This window comes from Oncorhynchus mykiss, chromosome 30 (genome assembly GCF_057628025.1).
Source record: "Oncorhynchus mykiss isolate SJ-2025 chromosome 30, ASM5762802v1, whole genome shotgun sequence".
Taxonomy (NCBI): Eukaryota; Metazoa; Chordata; class Actinopteri; order Salmoniformes; family Salmonidae; genus Oncorhynchus; species Oncorhynchus mykiss.
In genome coordinates this window covers 31,457,198-31,477,661 of record NC_143051.1, presented here as the reverse complement: position 1 = coordinate 31,477,661, position 20,464 = coordinate 31,457,198, and the positions used below count along the sequence as shown (strand labels likewise).

The following is a 20,464-nucleotide window of genomic DNA, read 5'->3' as shown; positions in this document are numbered from 1 at the left end:
CAACTACTTTGCGTCTCACAAAGACACAGTGGTTGGAACCAAAAATCTGAAATTTGGACTCCAGACCAAAGGACAGATTTCCAACAGTCTAATGTCCATTGCTCGTGTTTCTTGACCCAAGCTCGTCTCTTTGTATTTTTGGTGTCCTTCAGTATTGATTTCTTTACAGCAATTTGACCATGAAGGTCTGATTCACATAGTTTCCTCTGAACAGTTGATGTTGAGATGTGTCTGTTACTTGAACTCTGTGAAGCATTTATTTGGTCTGCAATCTGAGGCTGGTAACTCTAATGAATTTATCCTCTGCAGCAGAGCTAACTGGGTATTACTTTTCTGTGGCAGTCTTCATGAGAGCCAGTTTCATCATAGCACTTGATGGTTTTTGCAACTGCACTCAAAGAAACTTTCAAGTTCTTGACATTTTCCAGATTGACTGACCTTCATATCTTAAAGTAATGATGGACTGTCATTTCTCGTTGCTTATTTGAGCTGTTCTTGCCATAATATGAACTTGGTCTTTTACCAAATAAGGCTATCTTCTGTATACCACCCCTACCTTTTTACAACACAACTGATTGTCTCAAATGTATTAAAGAAGGAAAGAAATTCCACAAATGAACTTTTAACAAGGCACACCTGTTTATTGAAATGCATTCCAGGTGATTACCTCATGAAGCTGGTTGAGATAATGGCAAGAGTGTGCAAAGCTGTCATCAAGGCAAAGGGTGGCTACTTTGAAGAATCTAAATCTAAAATATACACTGCTCAAAAAAATAAAGGGAACACTTAAACAACACAATGTAACTCCAAGTCAATCACACTTCTGTGAAATCAAACTGTCCACTTAGGAAGCAACACTGATTGACAATCAATTTCACATGCTGTTGTGCAAATGGAATAGACAACAGGTGGAAATTATAGGCAATTAGCAAGACACCCCCAATAAAGGAGTGGTTCTGCAGGTGGTGACCACAGACCACTTCTCAGTTCCTATGCTTCCTGGCTGATGTTTTGGTCACTTTTGAATGCTGGCGGTGCTTTCACTCTAGTGGTAGCATGAGACGGAGTCTACAACCCACACAAGTGGCTCAGGTAGCTCATCCAGGATGGCACATCAATGCGAGCTGTGGCAAGAAGGTTTGCTGTGTCTGTCATCGTAGTGTTCAGAGCATGGAGGCGCTTCCAGGAGACGTGGAGGAGGCCGTAGGAGGGCAACAACCCAACAGCAGGACCGCTACCTCCGCCTTTGTGCAAGGAGGAGCAGGAGGAGCACTGCCAGAGCCCTGCAAAATGACCTCCAGCAGGCCACAAATGTGCATGTGTCTGCTCAAACGGTCAGAAACAGACTCCATGAGGGTGGTATGAGGGCCCGACGTCCACAGGTGGGGGTTGTGCTTACAGCCCAACACCGTGCAGAATGTTTGGCATTTGCCAGAGAACACCAAGATTGGCAAATTCGCCACTGGCGCCCTGTGCTCTTCACAGATGAAAGCAGGTTCACACTGAGCATATGTGACAGTCTGGAGACGCCGTGGAGAACATTCTGCTGCCTGCAACATCCTCCAGCATGACCGGTTTGGCGGTGGGTCAGTCATGGTGTGGGGTGGCATTTCTTTGGGGGGCCGCACAGCCCTCCATGTGCTCGCCAGAGGTAGCCTGACTGCCATTAGGTACCGAGATGAGATCCTCAGACCCCTTGTGAGACCATATGCTGGTGCGGTTGGCCCTGGGTTCCTCCTAGTGCAAGACAATGCTAGACCTCATGTGGCTGGAGTGTGTCAGCAGTTCCTGCAAGAGGAAGGCATTGATGCTATGGACTGGCCCGCCCGTTCCCCAGACCTGAATCCAATTGAGCACATCTGGGACATCATGTCTCGCTCCATCCACCAACGCCACGTTGCACCACAGACTGTCCAGGAGTTGGCGGATGCTTTAGTCCAGGTCTGGGAGGAGATCCCTCAGAGACCATCCGCCACCTCATCAGGAGAATGCCCAGGCGTTGTAGGGAGGTCATACAGGCACGTGGAGGCACACACACTACTGAGCCTCATTTTGACTTGTTTTAAGGACATTACATCAAAGTTGGATCAGCCTGTAGTGTGGTTTTCCACTTTAATTTTGAGTGTGACGCCAAATCCAGACCTCCATGGGTTGATCAATATGATTTCCATTGATAATTTGAGTGATTTTGTTGTCAGCACATTCAACTATGTAAAGAAAAAAGTATTTAATAAGAATGTTTCATTCATTCAGATCTAGGATGTGTTATTTTAGTGTTCCCTTTATTTTTTTGAGCAGTGTATTTTTGATTTAATACTTTTTTGGTTACTACATGATTCCGAATGTGTTAGTTTTGATGTATTTACTATTATTCTACAATGTAAAAAATAGTACAAATAAAGAAAAACCCTTGAATGAGTAGGTGTGTCCAAACTTTTGACTGGTATATAAACCTTTAATACATTAGCCATAGTTAATTTGTTTTAGAAATGTCAATCTGTGAGAAACTGCAAACATGCACTATAAAAATGGGCTCCCAAGTGGCACAGCGGTCAAAGGCAATGCATCTCAGTGCTAGAGGCATTGCTACAGACCCTGGTTCGATTCCAGGCTGAATCACCGTGATTGGGAGTTTCATAGGGTGGCGCACAATTGGCTGTCGTCCAGATTTGGCAGGTGTAGGCCGTCATTGTAAAGAACAATTTGTCAAAAAAATGTAATTACAAATTCGTTCCAATGTAATGGGACCCAAAACTACACATCCCACATTCACCAAGTTGTTTTTGTCTGTGATGAAAAAAATGAAGCATGGGCTTGTAGTTTAATTTTGTTATTTACACTTGTCCCTCTTCGATTAAAGAACAACTCATCCCACAATGCCTTTCGAAACGACGTGCATAAAGTGGTCCGTCACGGGTTGCAACTTGTTCTCTCCGGGGGCTTGTGTCTAGTTAACTGTACACTAGTTGTGGTCAGTTATGTTTCTTGCAGGCACAGGAAATGGGTGCTGCGGGGCTGGCCAGAGGTCAGGATCTAGTAATGGGTCCTGCAATCCGCGAAAGTTTAGCGAGAAGATAGCACTCCTCACCCAGCGACAAGCTGAGGACACCGCAGCCTTCCAGGAGGTTATGATGGACATCACTTCCACCAGGGTGAGTCAAGAGGACAGGCCTACGAACTTCGTGTTGATAAAACAGGAGACGCCATAAAGCTGTCAAAAATATTCAAACGTCAGTGATGTTGACCACCCGACAGTCAGAGCACTTTGTTTTCACTTTTCAGAGGCGCAATCAATTCCAGGCCATATCAAGCATCGCGTTTAATTTTGCACTATAGAGACTTTCACTGCAAATACGCCGGTTGACAAATCTGTTTAATCCAAAGTGTCGATATAATTTAACTTCAAAACACTCTTACTGTAATATAACCTTTAAACATATGTGCGTTATATTGATTTATACACCATTTATGCTTATCACACCTGTTGATTTGCCATACAGATGCATGGAGTGCAGGCTGCCCACAATCTGCAAGGCTAGAATTACAAATTGCACTCTTTGGGTAGCCTGCGTAATGTGCAGTGGTGTAAAGTACTTAAGTAGACATACTTGCAAGTACTACTTAAGTAGTTTTTTGGGGTATCTGTACTTTACTTTATTATTTATATTTTTTACAACTTTTACTTCACTACGTTCCTAAAGAAAATGATGTACTTTTTACTCCATACATTTTCCCTGACACCCAAAAGTAGTTGTTACATTTTGAATGCTTAGCAGGACAGAAAAATTGTCTAATTCCCACACTTAAAAAGAGAACATCCTGGTCAACCCTGCTGCCTTCACTAAATACATGCTTCGTGTGTAAATTATGTGTAAGTATAGGAGAGTGCCCTTGGCTATCTGTAAACAAACAAAAAATGCAAGAACACGATGAGGCGGCAGGGTAGCCTAGTGGTTAGAGTGTTGGACTAGTAACCGGAAGGTTACTAGTCCAAATCTGTCGTTCTGCCCCTGAACAGGCAGTTAACCCACTGATCCTAGGCCGTCATTGTAAATAAGAATTTGTTCTTAACTGACCTGCCTAGTTAAATAAAGGTAAAATAAATAAAAATGAGGTATGGTTTGCTTAATATAAGGAATTTGAAATTATTTCTACTTGTACTTTTACTTTTGATACTTAAGTATATTTAAAACCAAATACTTTTAGATTTTTACTCAAGTAGTATTTTACTGGGAGAATTTCACTTTTACTTGAGTCATTTTCTATTAAGGTATCTTTACTTTTACTCAAGTATGACAATTGGGTAGTTTTTCCACCACTGGTAATGTGAATATGTTAACACTTATGGATATGCCCCCACGTTGCTATTTATGGGGGTGTCTATTCGGCTAGGGGTTGCCCTGATTTGTTATTGTGCCCATAGGAAATATAAATACTATTCTATTTTTATGTGAGTGTCGTGTCCCACTATACAGTTGGAGTACTACAACCTCACAGTGCAGTGAGTGTATTAAATAGTGACAAATATGATACTTTATCATTTTGGAATCTAATTGCCTTCTGTGTATTTGACTCCAGCTTTTTGCCAGGGGTGTAGGGCTGTCCCTGACGGGGGGGCAAAAAATAGTTATTGTATTAGGCCTAAGTAAGTTATGGTATTAAGACTTAACAGGATGTGCTCTTTGGCCTACAGCTCGATTGTGTTCTCAACACCAATATGCTGGTTATTATGCACATAGCAACATGGTTGAGGAAAACAGCACACTGATGTTTCAGAACTGCAGACAGTGACCACTATGCAACGTGGGAGAAAGTGCATTTGTTCTAAACTAATATTTGTATTAGTGTTGCACCATTGTTCTTGTATAACCATATAGAATTACAGTAGCATGTCTTATTGATGGACTGTGCCATCCCCATGGCCTCCACAATGGATTAGTCCACTCAGACAGGCGCAAATCAAACAGGTGTCTTGTACACCATGCAATTATAATAATTCTTGTTGTTGTTACTCCTCGACTAAAGAAGTCTCAATCGACCAACAGCCTATCGACCAAACAATCGACCAGTTGACTAAATGGGGTCAACCCTACAGGGGTGTAATAAATATGTTTGAAACATGATAGACATACCTTTGTGTAAAGTGCACAAGTTTGAGTTTCCCTATTCTGCATTATAGAGCGCACCGTCCTTCTTATAGCTCGGCTACATTGCATCTCAATCTTCAATGTTGTGAACACAATGCAGTATCCTATTGATTAAGTCTCTGGTGTCACGTGAAATGAGGTGCAGCCCCATGCTCTGGCTTGAAACTGAGGAGCCAAGACCTCATGGCACTATGGTAGCTCTTTGACCTCTTACATAGCCCACACTTTTCATATCATTAATACCCGAATTCAAAGGCTCTCAAGTCATGTTACCGAACCACCATGCAACACTTTCCTTAAAATACAGTGGCTGTAGGAGATGGTACCCAGCTATACACATGGTTTATTGCACATGGGCTTTTAAAGTATGCAAGGGTCTTTCTCCTGCAGTATCTGATTCCCATGTTCATGCCAAGGGTTGGCAGTCAGAGGGTATTCTTTCCGAGATCGAGCCGACAGTCGCCTTGACTCACTCTTATAGTGTCACTATATACGGAATATACTTTGTCTGAGTTTTACATTCCCCAGTAATTCCATTATACAAGTGAGACTATTATAGAACTGACTGTAAATGCTAAAAAATGTTCTTCTGATAATCAACTAAATTAAAGTAGTTGTCGTCTTTATTCACTCCTTCTTTATCCCCCCACTCTTTCTGGGTCTCAGATTCAGGTCCAGAGAGCGCGGCAGGCCAGAAGCCTGGGCACCTATTATGGAGGCTCCCTTCCCAATGTCAACCAGATTGGGAGAAGCATTTCAGATGTACAGGTTAGATTTATTACTTACATTTTTACTTATAACTACATTACCTACTACTTCAAACTATATTTATAAGCCTAATTACATACAGGCTATAGAAATGGTTATATGATGCAGGCTACTGAAAGTCAAATGAATTGTTGATCTGTCTGACTCTGTTAGGGTCAGCTCCCCTGTAGTCCAGACAATGGCTGCCCCACAAAACTTCACCCAATGGCAGAGTGGGCACAAGGAGAGAGGCGGCTCAGTTTTCCGGTCAGGCCAAACAGGAAACATGTATCCTTTATGGTCAGTCAAAGGGCAGCCAGTGGTGGGTCCCTTAAAGTGAAGTGAGGTCACTGCTAGTGTAACGTCTGTATTGCTTCGTGGCTCCCATGCCTTAAAGTTAATACATGGGGGGGGGGGCTAAAGCAGAACAGATGCTTTTAGGGAAAGGGTTTCTAATGGTAAATGCTAAAGTTAGCCATTTGCAACTGTAGTATAGTAAGCACACAAAAATGGTTTTCCTCCATGCTCCCCAGATATCTGACGTGCATGGAGGATGACCATAACAGTGGATGTAAAGCAATAGTTCACCACAACATTGCAATAATGTGTTGAACTATTGCTTTACATCTACAGTAGCCTACTTCCTATTGTCTGTATGGCAAGATGACCAAACAACTATTGTTGGTAAAAGCGTGCAGGGTCAAATGCCACACTACTGTCTAAGGTTAAAGGCCCAGTGCAGTCAAAAAAGTGATTTCCCCGTATACTGCATTCGGTAAGTATTCAGACCCCTTCACTTTTTCCACATTTTGTTATGTTATTGACACTCATATTTGCCACATCTTCAATTTAAGCCTACTAGAGACCATGTGCCCCCAGGACTTGCGGGAAGATAAAGCAATTCCACTACCCAAGAATAGAATAGTAAAGCCCCCTTTACTGACTCAAATAGCCAACCAATCAGCCTGTTACCAACCCTTAGTACACTTCTGGAAAAAATGGTGTTTGATCAGATACAATGCTATTTTACAGTAAACAAATTGACAACAGAATTTCAGCATGCTTATAGGGAAGGACACTCAACAAGCATATCACTTACACTGACTGATGATTGGCTGAGAGAAATTGATAATAAAATGATTGTGGGGGCTGTCTTGTTAGAATTCAATACAGCTTTTGACATTATTGATCATAGTCTTCTGCTGGAAAAATGTATGTGTTATGGCTTTACACCCCCTGCTATAATGTGGATAAAGAGTTACTTGTCTAACAGAACATAGAGGGTGTTCTTTAATGGAAGCCTATCAAATATAATCCAGTTAGAATCAGGAATTCCCCAGGGTAACTGTTTAGGCCCCTTGCTTTTTTCAATTGTACTAACGACATGCCACTGACTGTGAGTAAAGCCAGAGTTTCTATGTATGCAGATGACTCAACACTACACACGCCAGCTACTAAAACGACTGAAATGACTGCAACACTCAACATAGAGCTGCAGTTAGTTTCAGAGTGGGTGGCAAGGAATAAGTTAGCCCTAAATATTTTTTTAACTAAAAGCATTGTATTTGGAACAAAACTCTAAACCCTAAATCTTAACTAATCCTTGTAATAAATAATATAAATTGAGAAAGTTTTGATGACTAATATGCTTGGAGTAACATTAGATTGTAAACTGTCATGGTCAAAACATATTGATGCAGTAGTAGCTAAGATGGGGAGAAGTCTGTCTATAATAAAGCGATGCTCTGCCTTCTTAACAACACTATCAGCAAGGCAGGTCCTACAGGCCCTAGTTTTGTCGCACCTGGACTACTGTTCAGTCGTGTGGTCAGGTGCCACAAAGAAGGACTTTGGAAAAATGCAATTGGCTCAGAACAGAGCTGGATGGACACAGAGCAAATATTAATAATATGCATGTCAATCTCTCCTGGCTGAAAGTGGAGGAGAGATTGACTTCATCACTACTTTTATTTATGAGAGGTGCATGTTGAATGCACCGAGCTGTCTGTCTAAACTACTGGTACACAGCTCGGACACCCATCCATACCCCACATGCCACAAGAGGTCTCTTCACAGTCCTCACAGTCCAGAACAGACTATGGGAGGCACACAGTACTACATAGAGCCATGACAACATGGGACTCTATTCCACATCAAGTAACTGACGCAAGCAGTAAAATTAGATAAAAAACAAAAAACAAACACCTTATGCAACAGCGGGGACTGTGAAGCAACACAAACATTGGCGCACACACACACGATAACATACACATGGTTGTAGATATGTGGTAGTGGTGGAGTAGGGGCCTGAAGGATCACAGTGTGTTGTGAAATCTGTGAATGTGTTGTAATGTTTTTAAATGGTTTAAACTGCCTTAATTTTGCTGGATCCCAGGAAGAGTAGCTGTTGCTTTGGCAGCAGCTAATGGGGATCCATAATAAATACAAATACAGCCTTATTCTAAAATGTATTAAATATTTGTATTTTTAATAAACACAGTTGACAGTGAGAGGACGTTTCTTTTTTTGCTGAGTTTATATATGTCCTCTCACTGTCAATTGCGTTTATTTTCAGCTAATTTAACATGTGTAAATATTTGTATGAACATAACAAGATGTAACAACTGAGACATAAACTGAACAAGTTCCACAGACATGTGACTAACAGAAATTGAATAATGTGTCCCTGAACAAAGTGGGTGTCAACATCAAGAGTAACGGTCAGTATCTGGTGTGGCCAGCAGCTGCATTAAGTACTGCAGTGCATCTCCTCATGGACTGCACCAGATTTGACAGTTCTCGCTGTGAGATGTTACCCCACTCTTCCACCAAGGCACCTGCAAGTTCCCGGACATCTCTGGGGGGAATGGACCTAGCCCTCACCCTCCGATCCAACAGTTCCCAGATGTGCTCAATGGGATTGTGATCCGGGCTCTTCGCTGGCCATGGCAGAACACTGTCATTCCTGTCTTGCAAGAAATCACACACAGAACGAGCAGTATGGCTGGTGGCATTGTCATGCTGGAGGGTCATGTCAGGGTGAGCCAGCATGAAGGGTACCACATGAGGAAGATGTCTTCCCTGTAACGTACAGCGTTGAGATTGCCTGCAATGACGACAAGCTCAGTCCGATGATGCTGTGACACACTGCCCCAGACCATGACGGACCCTCCACCTCCAAATCGATCCCGCTCCAGAGTACAGACCTCGGTGTAATGCTCATTCCTTCGACGATAAACACGAATCCAACAATCGCCCCTGGTGAGACAAAACCGAGACTCGTCAGTGAAGAGCACTTTTTGCCAGTCCTGTCTGGTCCAACGACAGTGGGTTTGTGCCCATAGACGGCATTGTTGCCGGTGATGTCTGTTGAGGACCTGCCTTACAACAGGCCTACAAGCCCTCAGTCCAGCCTCTCTCAGCCTATTGCGGACGAATTATCTTTGAAAGACAGGGTCCTGAAAAAGGGACGTTTCTTTTTTTGCTGAATTTATAAATTGAAATTATACAGTGAAATAAATAAATAATGGCGTTAGTGTAAGAGTTTGAAAAGACATGCTGATATTTCAGGCAGTTTTAGTGGGATGGAGTTTTGGCTGCCTGGTGACATCACCAAGCAGTAAATTACTTAATTAACCAATAAGAAAGAGTGTTTCAAACCTCTCTGCCACTCAAACCATTCCTAGACAGTCCTATTAGAATTCTTGCTTGAGGAATGTCTGTTTGCCAAGAAGCTATTTTTGTTACTTTCTGACCATTTTGTTTTCAATTAATCTTAGTAAGGTATGTTACCCAGAAATGATTTGATATTGAGGTAAAAATGGCTGCATTGGACCTTTTTTTTAAATGTTCACTTTTTAAAATTAAACCTTTATTTAACTAGGCAGGTCAGTTAAGAACAAATTCTTATTTACAATGACTGCTTACCCCTGCGACACTGGGCCAATTGTGCGCCGCCCTATGGGACTTTCAATCACGGCCGGATGTGATTCAGCCTGGATTCGACCCAGGGACTGTAGTGATGCAGTGCCTTAGACCGCTGCGCCACTCGGGAGCCCTTTAACTGTTGATCCACTTAAGTAGCAGATAGAGGGGATTAATCATGTACACACTGTAGAAGAAATGCCCCGTCAACTTTGTGTACCATTGTTTGCCAACAGTTGGCCTATGCCTAGGTTTTCCAAGGGCACTCTGTATAGCCTTAACACTCCCTCACAGATTGACAACTCTCCCTACCGCTCAGTTCACCCGACTCCACAACTTGAACCCAGTTTGAGAAGGTAAGGGTCGGCGCAATCCAAAATGATACATTTTGTAAACTTAATAATAACCATCCTAATACATATTTTGACTGATTCTGTCACCCAAAAAGGAACTGGTCTATCAGCTCTCCAGTGGACAAAAGCCACTTGATGCACCCTCCCTTAACAGCACTTAATAGGTGAGCAATGTACCCATCGTGTTTCTCTACTGTTCTTCTACACTCTTGCTTTCCCCTCTGAAATGTGTGCTCTCCTCCCCAGAACTAACTCAGACTCGGCCCTGCACACCAGTGTGAGGAACACCCACGCAGGGGACCAGCAGCCTTTAATCTCACAGAACAGGCACAATGGTAAGTCCACAATGCCAGTTGTATTGTTTTAGTCATTGTATTGTGTTTCAGTATTATTCCTTAGGTAATTCTTGCAAATGCCTCTTGAAAGTGAGTTTTCTTTCCTATATCATGTATTAATCTATTAGATTTTTGCACCTGATGGTTTCCTCTCCGTCACCTCAGGTTTTCCATATCCAGTGCCTCCAATTGAGGAGAATGTCCTTGAAGAGGAAAAACCATTAAGGAATATCAAAAAGGTATTATTTCTTGCCAATGTAACTATCCACAATGCTTCATATTTCCTATACGAATGGGTTCAGTATTGCACAATGTGCTCTAGCGGATGGACGACTATTTTTCTCATTGATGTATCCTTGCTAATTGTTTGTCTCATCTTAGCTTCCTGCACTTCCCACTGGAGTCAAATCGCATAAAGTCCCTGGTATAAAGTATGTTCTGCTTTTCCAAATTAATATTGTCTAAAAGAAAGGCAAACCCTGTGCCCTGACTGAACCACCTCCCTTTCTCCTATCCTTCCCTCTTGCGGTTTCTCCAGCATCCTGTCCTCGCCAGATCAGCAGTTCAGGGCTCTCAATGCCCCTTCCGCTCTCAATGCAAGTGGCTCCTTGCCCGATCTCTCCAGCCTGCACCTCCCTTCCCCACAGCCAGTAGGTGGGGACTCACACAAACCCACTGCCTGCAGCACTGGCCACCTACCTGGAACTCCCGTTCACCTTGAAGCCAGAGATGATGAATTTCCCATGCCAGGTGTGTTTGTCTGTGTGCTAAGTTCTTAGTGTATGTTGGTGTCGGTTTAGGTAGGTTCATATGGTGATGGTGTCCATTTCTTTCCTTGTGTTCTCAGGTTTGTTGTTGTCTCTCCAAGGCTCGTACAGTAACCCATTGCTCCAGTCCTCCCACAGCAACCCCAATATTCAAGCCTCTCTGCGCAGCCACTCCCTTTCCAGCTCTCTAAACTCCACCTCCTTGAACTTGTCACTCAGCAACTCTTCTCTGCAGTCATCCCCTAGCAACCAATCCCTCCAGTCCTTCCTCAGCAGCTCTTCCCTAAGCGGCCTATCCCTGCAATCCGCAACTAGCCACTGTAGCTACAGCAGTGGGATTGGCGGATCTCGCTCTTGCTCCTCCTCTTCCCTATCCTGCTCCCCACGTCCAATTAGCCAGACGCAGGTGCCTTCGTTAAGAAGGCGGACTCCCCTCAGCCCACTGGTCGTTCCCACTGGTGGAGAGTCTCGCTGGCTCCAATCTAAACAGTTTTCACCTGTTGGGTCTCCAAAGTTATCTTCTATAACTCAGGTATATCAAACAAACTGGAATTGAAGTGATGTTGTTTTTGTTAATAAGATGGTTTCATAGAACTCCATATTAAGACATTGTTTGATGTATTGCTCTTATTTCAATTCCAAGGGAGTTCTCCTGAACACCAACCAATTACCACAGGAGTCAAGGCCACCAGGGTATCCTCACTGCCAACCTCAACACGAAGGTACTCCAGCAGCTCAGCAGCATTCTCTGACAGAGGGGCAGCAGCAACCCAGCCAGGAACCGAAAAAAACACCACCACACCAAGAGAAATCCAGGCATCAACAACAACAAGACCAACAACACCCACAGCTACAGCTCCCACAAACACACAACCTCCAACAACTGCAATATCACCATCGACAACAGTACCAGCACCCAAATCAACTAAATCAATGCCAAATCCAGCATGTCCAGACAGAAAGTCAGGACCTGGACACAAAACAGCAATATCAAAGAGGGTCAAACCATTGTGAGAACCCACAGCAACAACACCTACATCAATCACAAGAGGAACAGCATCAAAGACAACAGCAAAAACAACAGAAACAAGTGTACCAAAACCTTCCACAGCACCAGCTAGAGAAGCAAAGGCAACAATACCAGCAACACCCACACCAGCAGTACTCACATCAGCAACATGATCAACAACAAGCGTACCAAAGACAACCTCAGCAAAACCGAGCATGTCGACAAGATGAGCTGCTACTGCAGCAACATCAGCTCCAGCATGTTCAACTCTACCAACAGCAGCAGACAAATGGCTACCAGCAACAACAGCATGAGCAACATCAGTGGAATCTCCAGTGTGCATACCCGCCAGCTCAGAGCCTTGACTTGAATGGGCAGAACATGACAAACCCACATAAAGTACCAACGATGACTCGTAAGCATCAGACCCAAGCCCAGGGAAGGAGCTGGGCACATCAGAAGGTGCAAAGTCAGAAGGACCAGATTGAGTCGACCAAAATCTTCTCACAGATTAACTCCTTAATGGACAACAATCCAGGCCTCTACAATGTGAGAATATCCCCATCTGTTGCATATTGTGTATGTCTATTTTCACTAGTTTGAGTTTAGATTGGATAGTGTCAGTGTGTACAGTTTAGGCTATGTTTAGGATCAATAAGAGGCCATTTTATGTTTGGTCTGTCAGAAAGATATGGTAATGTAGGGCTGCAAAAAAATCGAATAACGATTAAAAAATAAATCAGTCAAATACTGCGATTTGACATGCGATATAGATCAACACTTGGGTGAACTGGATTATTTTCCTGCTGTAGCAAACGGTCTCAAATAAAGATCCTACATCTGTATAAGGAATCTAAGAGAGAAGAGGAACTGTGCTGCTTGAGTGACGGGGTGGTTTTCTTGTGTGTGGGAAGCAGCCGTAAGGAGAAAGAAAAACAGAGTAAACTATTAAAAGGACATTACACGCGACTGAGATGCGTTTCAAAATATTGTAATGCGATATGGATGTTGCACATGTCCATATTTCGATGGGAATTCGATCAATTGTGCAGCCCTATTAATGGTACTTACTACTTTTCTGCTCTCTCAGGACACTTTCATACTGAACCATTTACAGCAGGAGTCCTACATGGGCCTACATCTCACACCACGCCAGACTCAGGCACTCTCCCAGCAGGTAGTCTAAGACTAAAGACTAAAACTGTAAATAATCTAACAGTATTGAAAAGGACAACTCCATTTGACCTGTTGATTCACTCACTGTGCATAGTTTCAATCTAATTCTCTAATCTTGTCTGGTTGTCCACACCTCTGCCCAGCTGGGACAGCTCAGTAAGGAGCCTCTCTGGGGAGATTCTGGGCCTCAGGCTGTGGAGGGGAAAGATGGAGGGGTTTACTGTGGGAACCAGGGTCCTCAGATGTCCCTCCACTGCCAGAACCAAACCAGTGCAGACTTTATGACAGGTAGGGCCCACTCTCTCACTTTTTTAATTGCTTGCAGCAGTTAGAGATATTGTTTTTGGGGAAGTATTACCTTATTTTCGACTTACACAGGTCGCTGTCGTTTCATCCAGACAATTGTATGTCCATTTGTTGGTTATTCAATACCAACTAATGGACTTACTGTCTGGATGAAACTACACCCTAAGTAAATCATCCCTGAAATGTTAGACCTGGTAATTGAAAAAAAACACATGTTGCACTGCAATTGTAACCTTTTTAAAGCTTATCTTGTCTATATATATTTTTAAAAAGGGCAAGGATTCAATCCGATGGCGGCTGTTAAAAGCTATTTCTGCTTGAGCTGTCATATGCAGCGTTTACTGGGAATGGGATATCTGTGAACGGGAGCGTTGACTTTAAGTCACAATGCCTATAACCCGCAATCGGATTGAATCCCAGCCTCACTCTTTCGCTCTTTTTCCACTTTGTCTTTGTTTCCCACTTAACAGACAAAGCTGCCTATGAGGATTTATCTGGTGTTCTGCCCATGCTGGGATTTGATGCAGACAACTTCACCCTGCATAACCCCCTTCAGATCGATCCGCTAGACCTGGAGGAGCTTAACATACTGGCAGATGGAGACATGGTCGAGGACACTGTGAAAGGACACTGCTCTAACCTACTTAGGTGACCGGGGTAGTTGAATGTATCCAGGAACACTACTTTCAACTAAGATGGCTGTCTTGGTATGGTCTGATGGCAGCAATGTCAGTTGTAGTTTCTGTCCCGGGATCTTTCACTGCTGGACATAATTTGATTGGACATTAATGTTATCTTACAGCATCCTCATGTGATTGGCCAGGTCATGGGATTTAACAAGCATGTAACTAACTATACATCGACTGCCTCACATGAGACTCGTTAGCTGACTGCACTTTTTCTTAGTTGTCATTTAATGCTTGCCTGCAATGGAAAAATGCACCCCAAGAGCTGGCTTCCCCTGCACCTTAGTTTAAATGTAGTTGAATAATGAGATTAGATATGTAAAATATATATATTTGTATTGATATGGATTTTTGTAATACAATGATGTACATTCTAATATGAATGGTGTCTTTTCACCCTCTAGTAGTGATGAAAAGTTTTAAAAAACACATCTTAAACTTTGTGTATTTAATGTCCTTTTTTTAAACATCTTATGACATTGTGTACCATTGTTTTAAAAGAAAAATAAATGAGAGCAGGAAATAACTTGCCAGTATATTTCTTTAAGAAAAAGACAATTATGGACAGACCATTACATTACTATTGAAAGGGAGCATTTCCTCAAAATACAAATGAATGTGACCTGTGTATTAGATGCTTGCATAATATTTCAGGTACTGGTGTTTTTGCATTAAATTTAGCATTTAGTCCAAAAATTAAGATAACACATTGTTGCCTAATAGACAAATACAGGTAAATAATCAAGGCCATTTATTCTCTTGTACTGTGATTACAAACTGAATATGACTTTGAAGCTTGTTTTAAATTAATTCCAAAGGAGAACTATAATCAACACGGCCTTAAAAGTAGTAACATTAATTACAATATCAAATATTTTGTAATCCCATACCGATTTCTAACTTCATTGACATTAAATCAAACATCACATTTCAGTTCACTTTGGGTGTAGCACATGGACCCTAACTAGGCTTCCCCTTACCCCAACCAATAACTAACATCCAAGTGGTTGGGAAAGAATGCAACAAATCTTGTTCCTTTAAGCTTCTTCTCTTGAGATTTATTTTCCTTTCACTGCTCCAGGTATGAGTCTCCTTCAGGTGCAGATCTTGGATTATTTTAGTTTGACCAATTCCTAAACCATTACAGTACAAACTGACCTCAGATCAGTGTTACGAAGAGAAGAAAAAAAGCCCCTTCTCCTTTGTAGCTCTTCTTCTGTCATCAGATATATGCTTGAGTCCATTATTAGTTAGGACCCATGTCAGGTCAGTATATCTAGATAGGCAGTGCCAAACATGGACCACTTCAGTGTAACATGTACTAATATTTGTTGAGCAACAATAAGATAATATACTGTTTTACACAGAACTGGAGGGACAGTGTACGCCGTTTGAGTTTTACAATGAAAAAACATCCTTAACTAGCCTTTTCACAATTTTCTGGATAAATATGTTCTCACATGGAATGTTAGGTTTGAGATGGGAGCCTTTGGCATTTCCAAGCACAACAAAATCAACTCATTCATGGGCTTTCTCTTCCACAAGATGATTCAGCCCATTCCTAAATTATGCAAGTGGTTAAAAATGTGTTTCTGTCAAAGCCTTATTGGCCCGTTGTGCCAACAATGTGTGGCCATATTAGACAGTCATGTACCTCATTTTTATTTTTTATAAATGAGTGACACCTGCCAGACACCAGGGCCCAGTTTTTCGCCTATCAGATAAGATTAAATGCATAGAAATATAAGTAATAGAACAGTTGTCCCCATTCAAGTAAATTATTCATCCATTCTATTTATATGCATTTAATCCTATCCGATAGGCTAAATCCAGATAACTTTTGGAAAAAAATGGGCCCAGAGGTGTCTGCTCATTGGCAAGAAACTGGTTAAAGCAGGACTTAAAAGTACACATATCCTGGCTTGGCCTCAGTTGATTGGCTCATAGACCTGTGGTTGGGGCCTGTTCTTGCGGACACACACACATACCCCGCCAAGCAGGATGATCAGCATGGGAGTGCCCAGCCCCACCGCCATGATGACCAGAACCAGGGGAGAGAACGAGTCCACAGGAGGAGAGCCCAGCCCCACCAACACAGTCCTGAAGTACGAAAAGCAAGAGGAGGAAGAATATTATCAGTGCTGACAATTTCATTATCATTTCAGGTAGTTGGTGATGGTGTGAGATATCAACCTCAGCTGCTTGATAGTTGGTTAATGGAGGGGCTATAAACTGAAATTTAGTGTATAATTCAGTTAAAGTTGCTAAAATGCAACCTATTATAGCTAGGATGAACCAACAGGATGCAAACTGCTACCTACCAGCTGAGGTAGTTGGTGGTGTTGTAGAATGGGTCTCCAGTGATACTGAAGGTCATGTTGAGCCCGGTGGTCTGGCGCTCCCCTCCAAAATATGCCCGTACTAGGCCGGAGGGGGGAAGCTGGGCTACGGGGACAGGGGTTGAGTGGCGGCAGGGAGTGGCGTCCTCAAAGAGAGGCGATGGCCTGCGGTAGGCCACGGGCTTCCATTGGGCGTAGCCAAGAACAGGAGAGGTGGAGTTGACTGGAGAGGACACCCACTGAGATACCTAAAAGAGAGGAAAGACGAGGACACTGTAGCATCTGAAAGCTTCAGTGACAGTCTACAGAGAGACGAAGGTAAAGAACAGTAAATCAACCATAAATTATCAACCACAAAAAATGTGTTGAAATATAAACATCTAAATACTCTTATTCAGTAACATTTACTCCAGTATAACCACAGATGGAACAATGAGACAGATATTTCACCGGATGTATAAATATGAAGCATCCGCTTGGTGTTTCCACTCACTACCAAATATGGCAGTGAGAGGATGGATTTTTCTGTTCCCAAAGCTATAATCTGTTATAGACTTTACCCGTTGCTAAAGTCTTTAAAAATTGCCTTGTTTAGAAGGAGTACAAAGGTAAATTGAGTTATTGCACATGCGCACTTCACAGAGTAGGCGTTCCCTAACGGAAATATGCAGATGTATACTTGAACGGGCCAATAAGATCTCGCTAGCTCGTGCTTGGCTCTGCCCATCTCATTGCTTGTTTTATCCACATTTGTTCCCACTTGGAAACGACAGGCTGTGGTCTATCTTAGTTAAGTTATACAAATCTTTGGTACAACTACATGTCTATAACACACAGAGACATCACCTTGAATATGGAGGGTGTGTATTCATCATCTATTGACTGGAGCACGTCCACTCTGCTCATGGCCTGGGTGCCGCCCACAACCTGTAGCTCTAGAGAGAAGCGGGAGCGATTGGACCTCGGGACCACACCGTCCAGCACCACCCTCAGCTGGGAGGAGTTTGCGTTGTGGAGGAGGCTGGGCCAGCCTTGGTCCCGCCCCTCAACATCAAAGGCTGAGAACTAGGATAGGAAGATAGTAGTTGAATACAGGCTGGCTAACATGTAATAAAATAAATCATATCGCACTGATCATTAATACTCACTTCAGTAACCAAGTTTAAGTGATAAAATCAAAGTTTGCCAGACATTTTCAGACCTTTAAAGTGGTCTAATGTAGAGATGAGTCCATGTCCCACTTTATCTGTTGAGTGGATCCAGGCATAGGTCTGAATCTAGTGAAGATAGGCAATGTCTAATTTCATCACACAGGCTTTAGATGATGCAGTTCCACCTACCTTCAGACAGAGCGAACCGTTGCTGAAGCTCTCGCTGGCGCCTCTTCCACAGAGCAGGGCTGTGTGGGCCATGGGGTCAAGTGTCTTGTTCAGGTCATCCCAGGTGAAGTTCTGCAGCTCATAGGGCTGGAAGAAGCTGGAGGGGGGTAGGTGCTCGGGGACGGCTGTGTCGTTGACATCGTCGTACTCCCACAGCTGACGAGAGACAAATGATGAGTTGGTTTAGTGAGTGAGTTACCTATGGCTTTGCCCAGTCTGAAATCAACCCCTTGTTAATAGCCAGGTGTTTGTTAGAGCTATTACCATATTGATAACAACCATCCAAACATTTAAGATCTACAAGAAATGTCTAGAGCATGAATTTTGGACCTGGAATATTCAATAACCTGGATTATGGATCAAAACCTAGCATCTCGCTCATCTTTATAGTTTATGCATTTGGATGAGATACCTGTATCAGCCACTTAGAATATCACCTCAACAGACACTTATGAACAGGATGACAATCAATTTATGACTCACCCTGGTAAAGACGAGTGCGTTGCTGTACAGAACACTGCTCTCCGGAGTCAATTTCAGGCTGCCTGTGGTATTTTGTACCAAGAAGGCAGGCCAGTCTACCTTCACCTTGGATGAAGTGGAGTTTGTGTGCACCAGAAGTAATGCTGGCGCCCCCTGGCTGCAGAGGAGGTAGTGCAGTGTGTTGTTCTTGCCCAGCGCCCGCACATGGAGCAAGCCAACACCAGGGGGTAGCGGCGTCAGCGAGGAGTTTAGACCAGGGTTAAGCTCCAGGGATAACTGGGAAGAGGTAAGTCACACAGAGACGGTACATTTTATAATTTTCCCATAGTGACACAGAATGAGATTCTTACTAGCAAACTGAAATTGTAAGCAGAGGTGATTCATACATCATTAACAGATTTGCACAGCATCCTCCTCAGGCCAACAACCCTCAAATATTGTCTGGTGACTGGTCCTGACATGGTCAGAGTCCTACTGAGTACTGATCTATGCAAGGAAGTCTAATGAGACAGTTCATAATCAAAACTTAATCCATACATGTGGAATCAATAATATTTTATTCATATTTGATATGGAGGGATTGCCAGCACAGAGTAGGGTTTAGATATGTTTCAGCACTATTTGACCTAGCTATCTCAGCATCTTCAGTAGAGAGCTCTTGGGTACCGTTATGGCTCTTTAAATCAAATGTTATTCGTCACATGCGCCAAATACAAAAGGGGTAAACCTTACCATGAAATGCGTACTTATAAGCCCTTAACCAAAAATGCTGTTTTTATTTACTAAATAAAATAAAGTTAAAAAAAATAATAACAATAAAATAATGAAACGAGGTTATAAACAGGTACAGGTTAGTCGAGGTAATATGTACTGTACATGTAGGTAGGGGTAAAGTGACGAATAAACAGCGAGAAGCAGCATGGTAAAAAATAAATAAAAATTGTCCAGGTAGTCATTTGATGAGCGTTCAGGAGATTTATGGCTGGGGGTAGAAGCTATTAAGAAGCCATTTGGACCTAGACTGCCATAACAGATTGTGTTTTAATTACCCACCGCTATCAATCACAACAACAAAACACCCACATACTTAGACTTAACTATTTCCCTGGTTTAAAAATCACACCCACAAGGGGTTGTGTAATCTGTCGCTACGTTATGCATGGATGGCTGGGGTGAAACGATGGATAAATTATGATTGCTAGTTTAATTGATTTTTGATCATCATTCCAATATGGCTCGCGCTACAAAATACAAACACAGTGTATATCCAAAATGCTCGAAATCACCAACTAGCTAAACTATGTTAACGTGCTATCTAGCAGTATATCGGGTCAAAATACAGAAAACTGGATCCAAACAGAAGTTAGTTAGCTACAGCTGACGCTATCCATGAGAAGTTAGTTAGCTACCTTTCTAGAACTTTATTACTGTACAACAGAAATATAAACAATTTACTATCAAACTCACATTCCGTCGGTAGTTCTCACCATTGCCGATAAAACTAGAAGAACATCGAAGCGTTGAAAGCACAAATAAGACATAAAAGTGGATTGTGTACATAATATCCGCCGCCATCTTTCTTTTTCGGGGAGGAATCACGTGCCTAGTTCCTTATTTGATCAGCTGATTGATCTTCAGCTGACTCGCCGGTATCGATTTCAGGATGCAGCAAATGTAATGCCACCTTAGCAATTAATGAAACAACATATTTCATCATAGGCTACATCATTAACACAAATTGTGAGAGAATCTGAGATGGGAGAATCAATCACATCTACACATATCATGGGCGTCATCAAAGTGAATAAAACAA

General features: G+C 42.5%; 2 protein-coding genes across 2 annotated transcripts; one reads left to right on the top strand and one right to left on the bottom strand.

Moving 5' to 3' along the window:
• Nucleotides 1-579: 579 nt before the first annotated feature.
• LOC110488279 (uncharacterized) lies at nucleotides 580-14,973 on the top strand. Its single transcript, XM_021560443.3, has 14 exons — nucleotides 580-3,152; nucleotides 5,814-5,915; nucleotides 6,069-6,182; nucleotides 10,113-10,174; nucleotides 10,267-10,335; nucleotides 10,418-10,506; nucleotides 10,672-10,745; nucleotides 10,888-10,937; nucleotides 11,045-11,256; nucleotides 11,354-11,805; nucleotides 11,917-12,831; nucleotides 13,373-13,459; nucleotides 13,602-13,746; nucleotides 14,235-14,973. The coding sequence occupies exons 1-14, from the start codon at nucleotides 2,979-2,981 to the stop codon at nucleotides 14,414-14,416; spliced, it is 2,727 nt and encodes a 908-aa protein (XP_021416118.3). The 5' UTR covers nucleotides 580-2,978; the 3' UTR covers nucleotides 14,417-14,973.
• On the bottom strand, nucleotides 14,974-20,453 carry glmp (glycosylated lysosomal membrane protein). Its single transcript, XM_021560449.3, has 6 exons — nucleotides 20,119-20,453; nucleotides 18,652-18,927; nucleotides 18,130-18,324; nucleotides 17,636-17,854; nucleotides 16,772-17,037; nucleotides 14,974-16,550 (listed from the first exon to the last, which is right to left on the bottom strand). The coding sequence occupies exons 1-6, from the start codon at nucleotides 20,224-20,226 to the stop codon at nucleotides 16,379-16,381; spliced, it is 1,236 nt and encodes a 411-aa protein (XP_021416124.3). The 5' UTR covers nucleotides 20,227-20,453; the 3' UTR covers nucleotides 14,974-16,378.
• Between the last annotated feature and the right edge of the window lie 11 nt (nucleotides 20,454-20,464).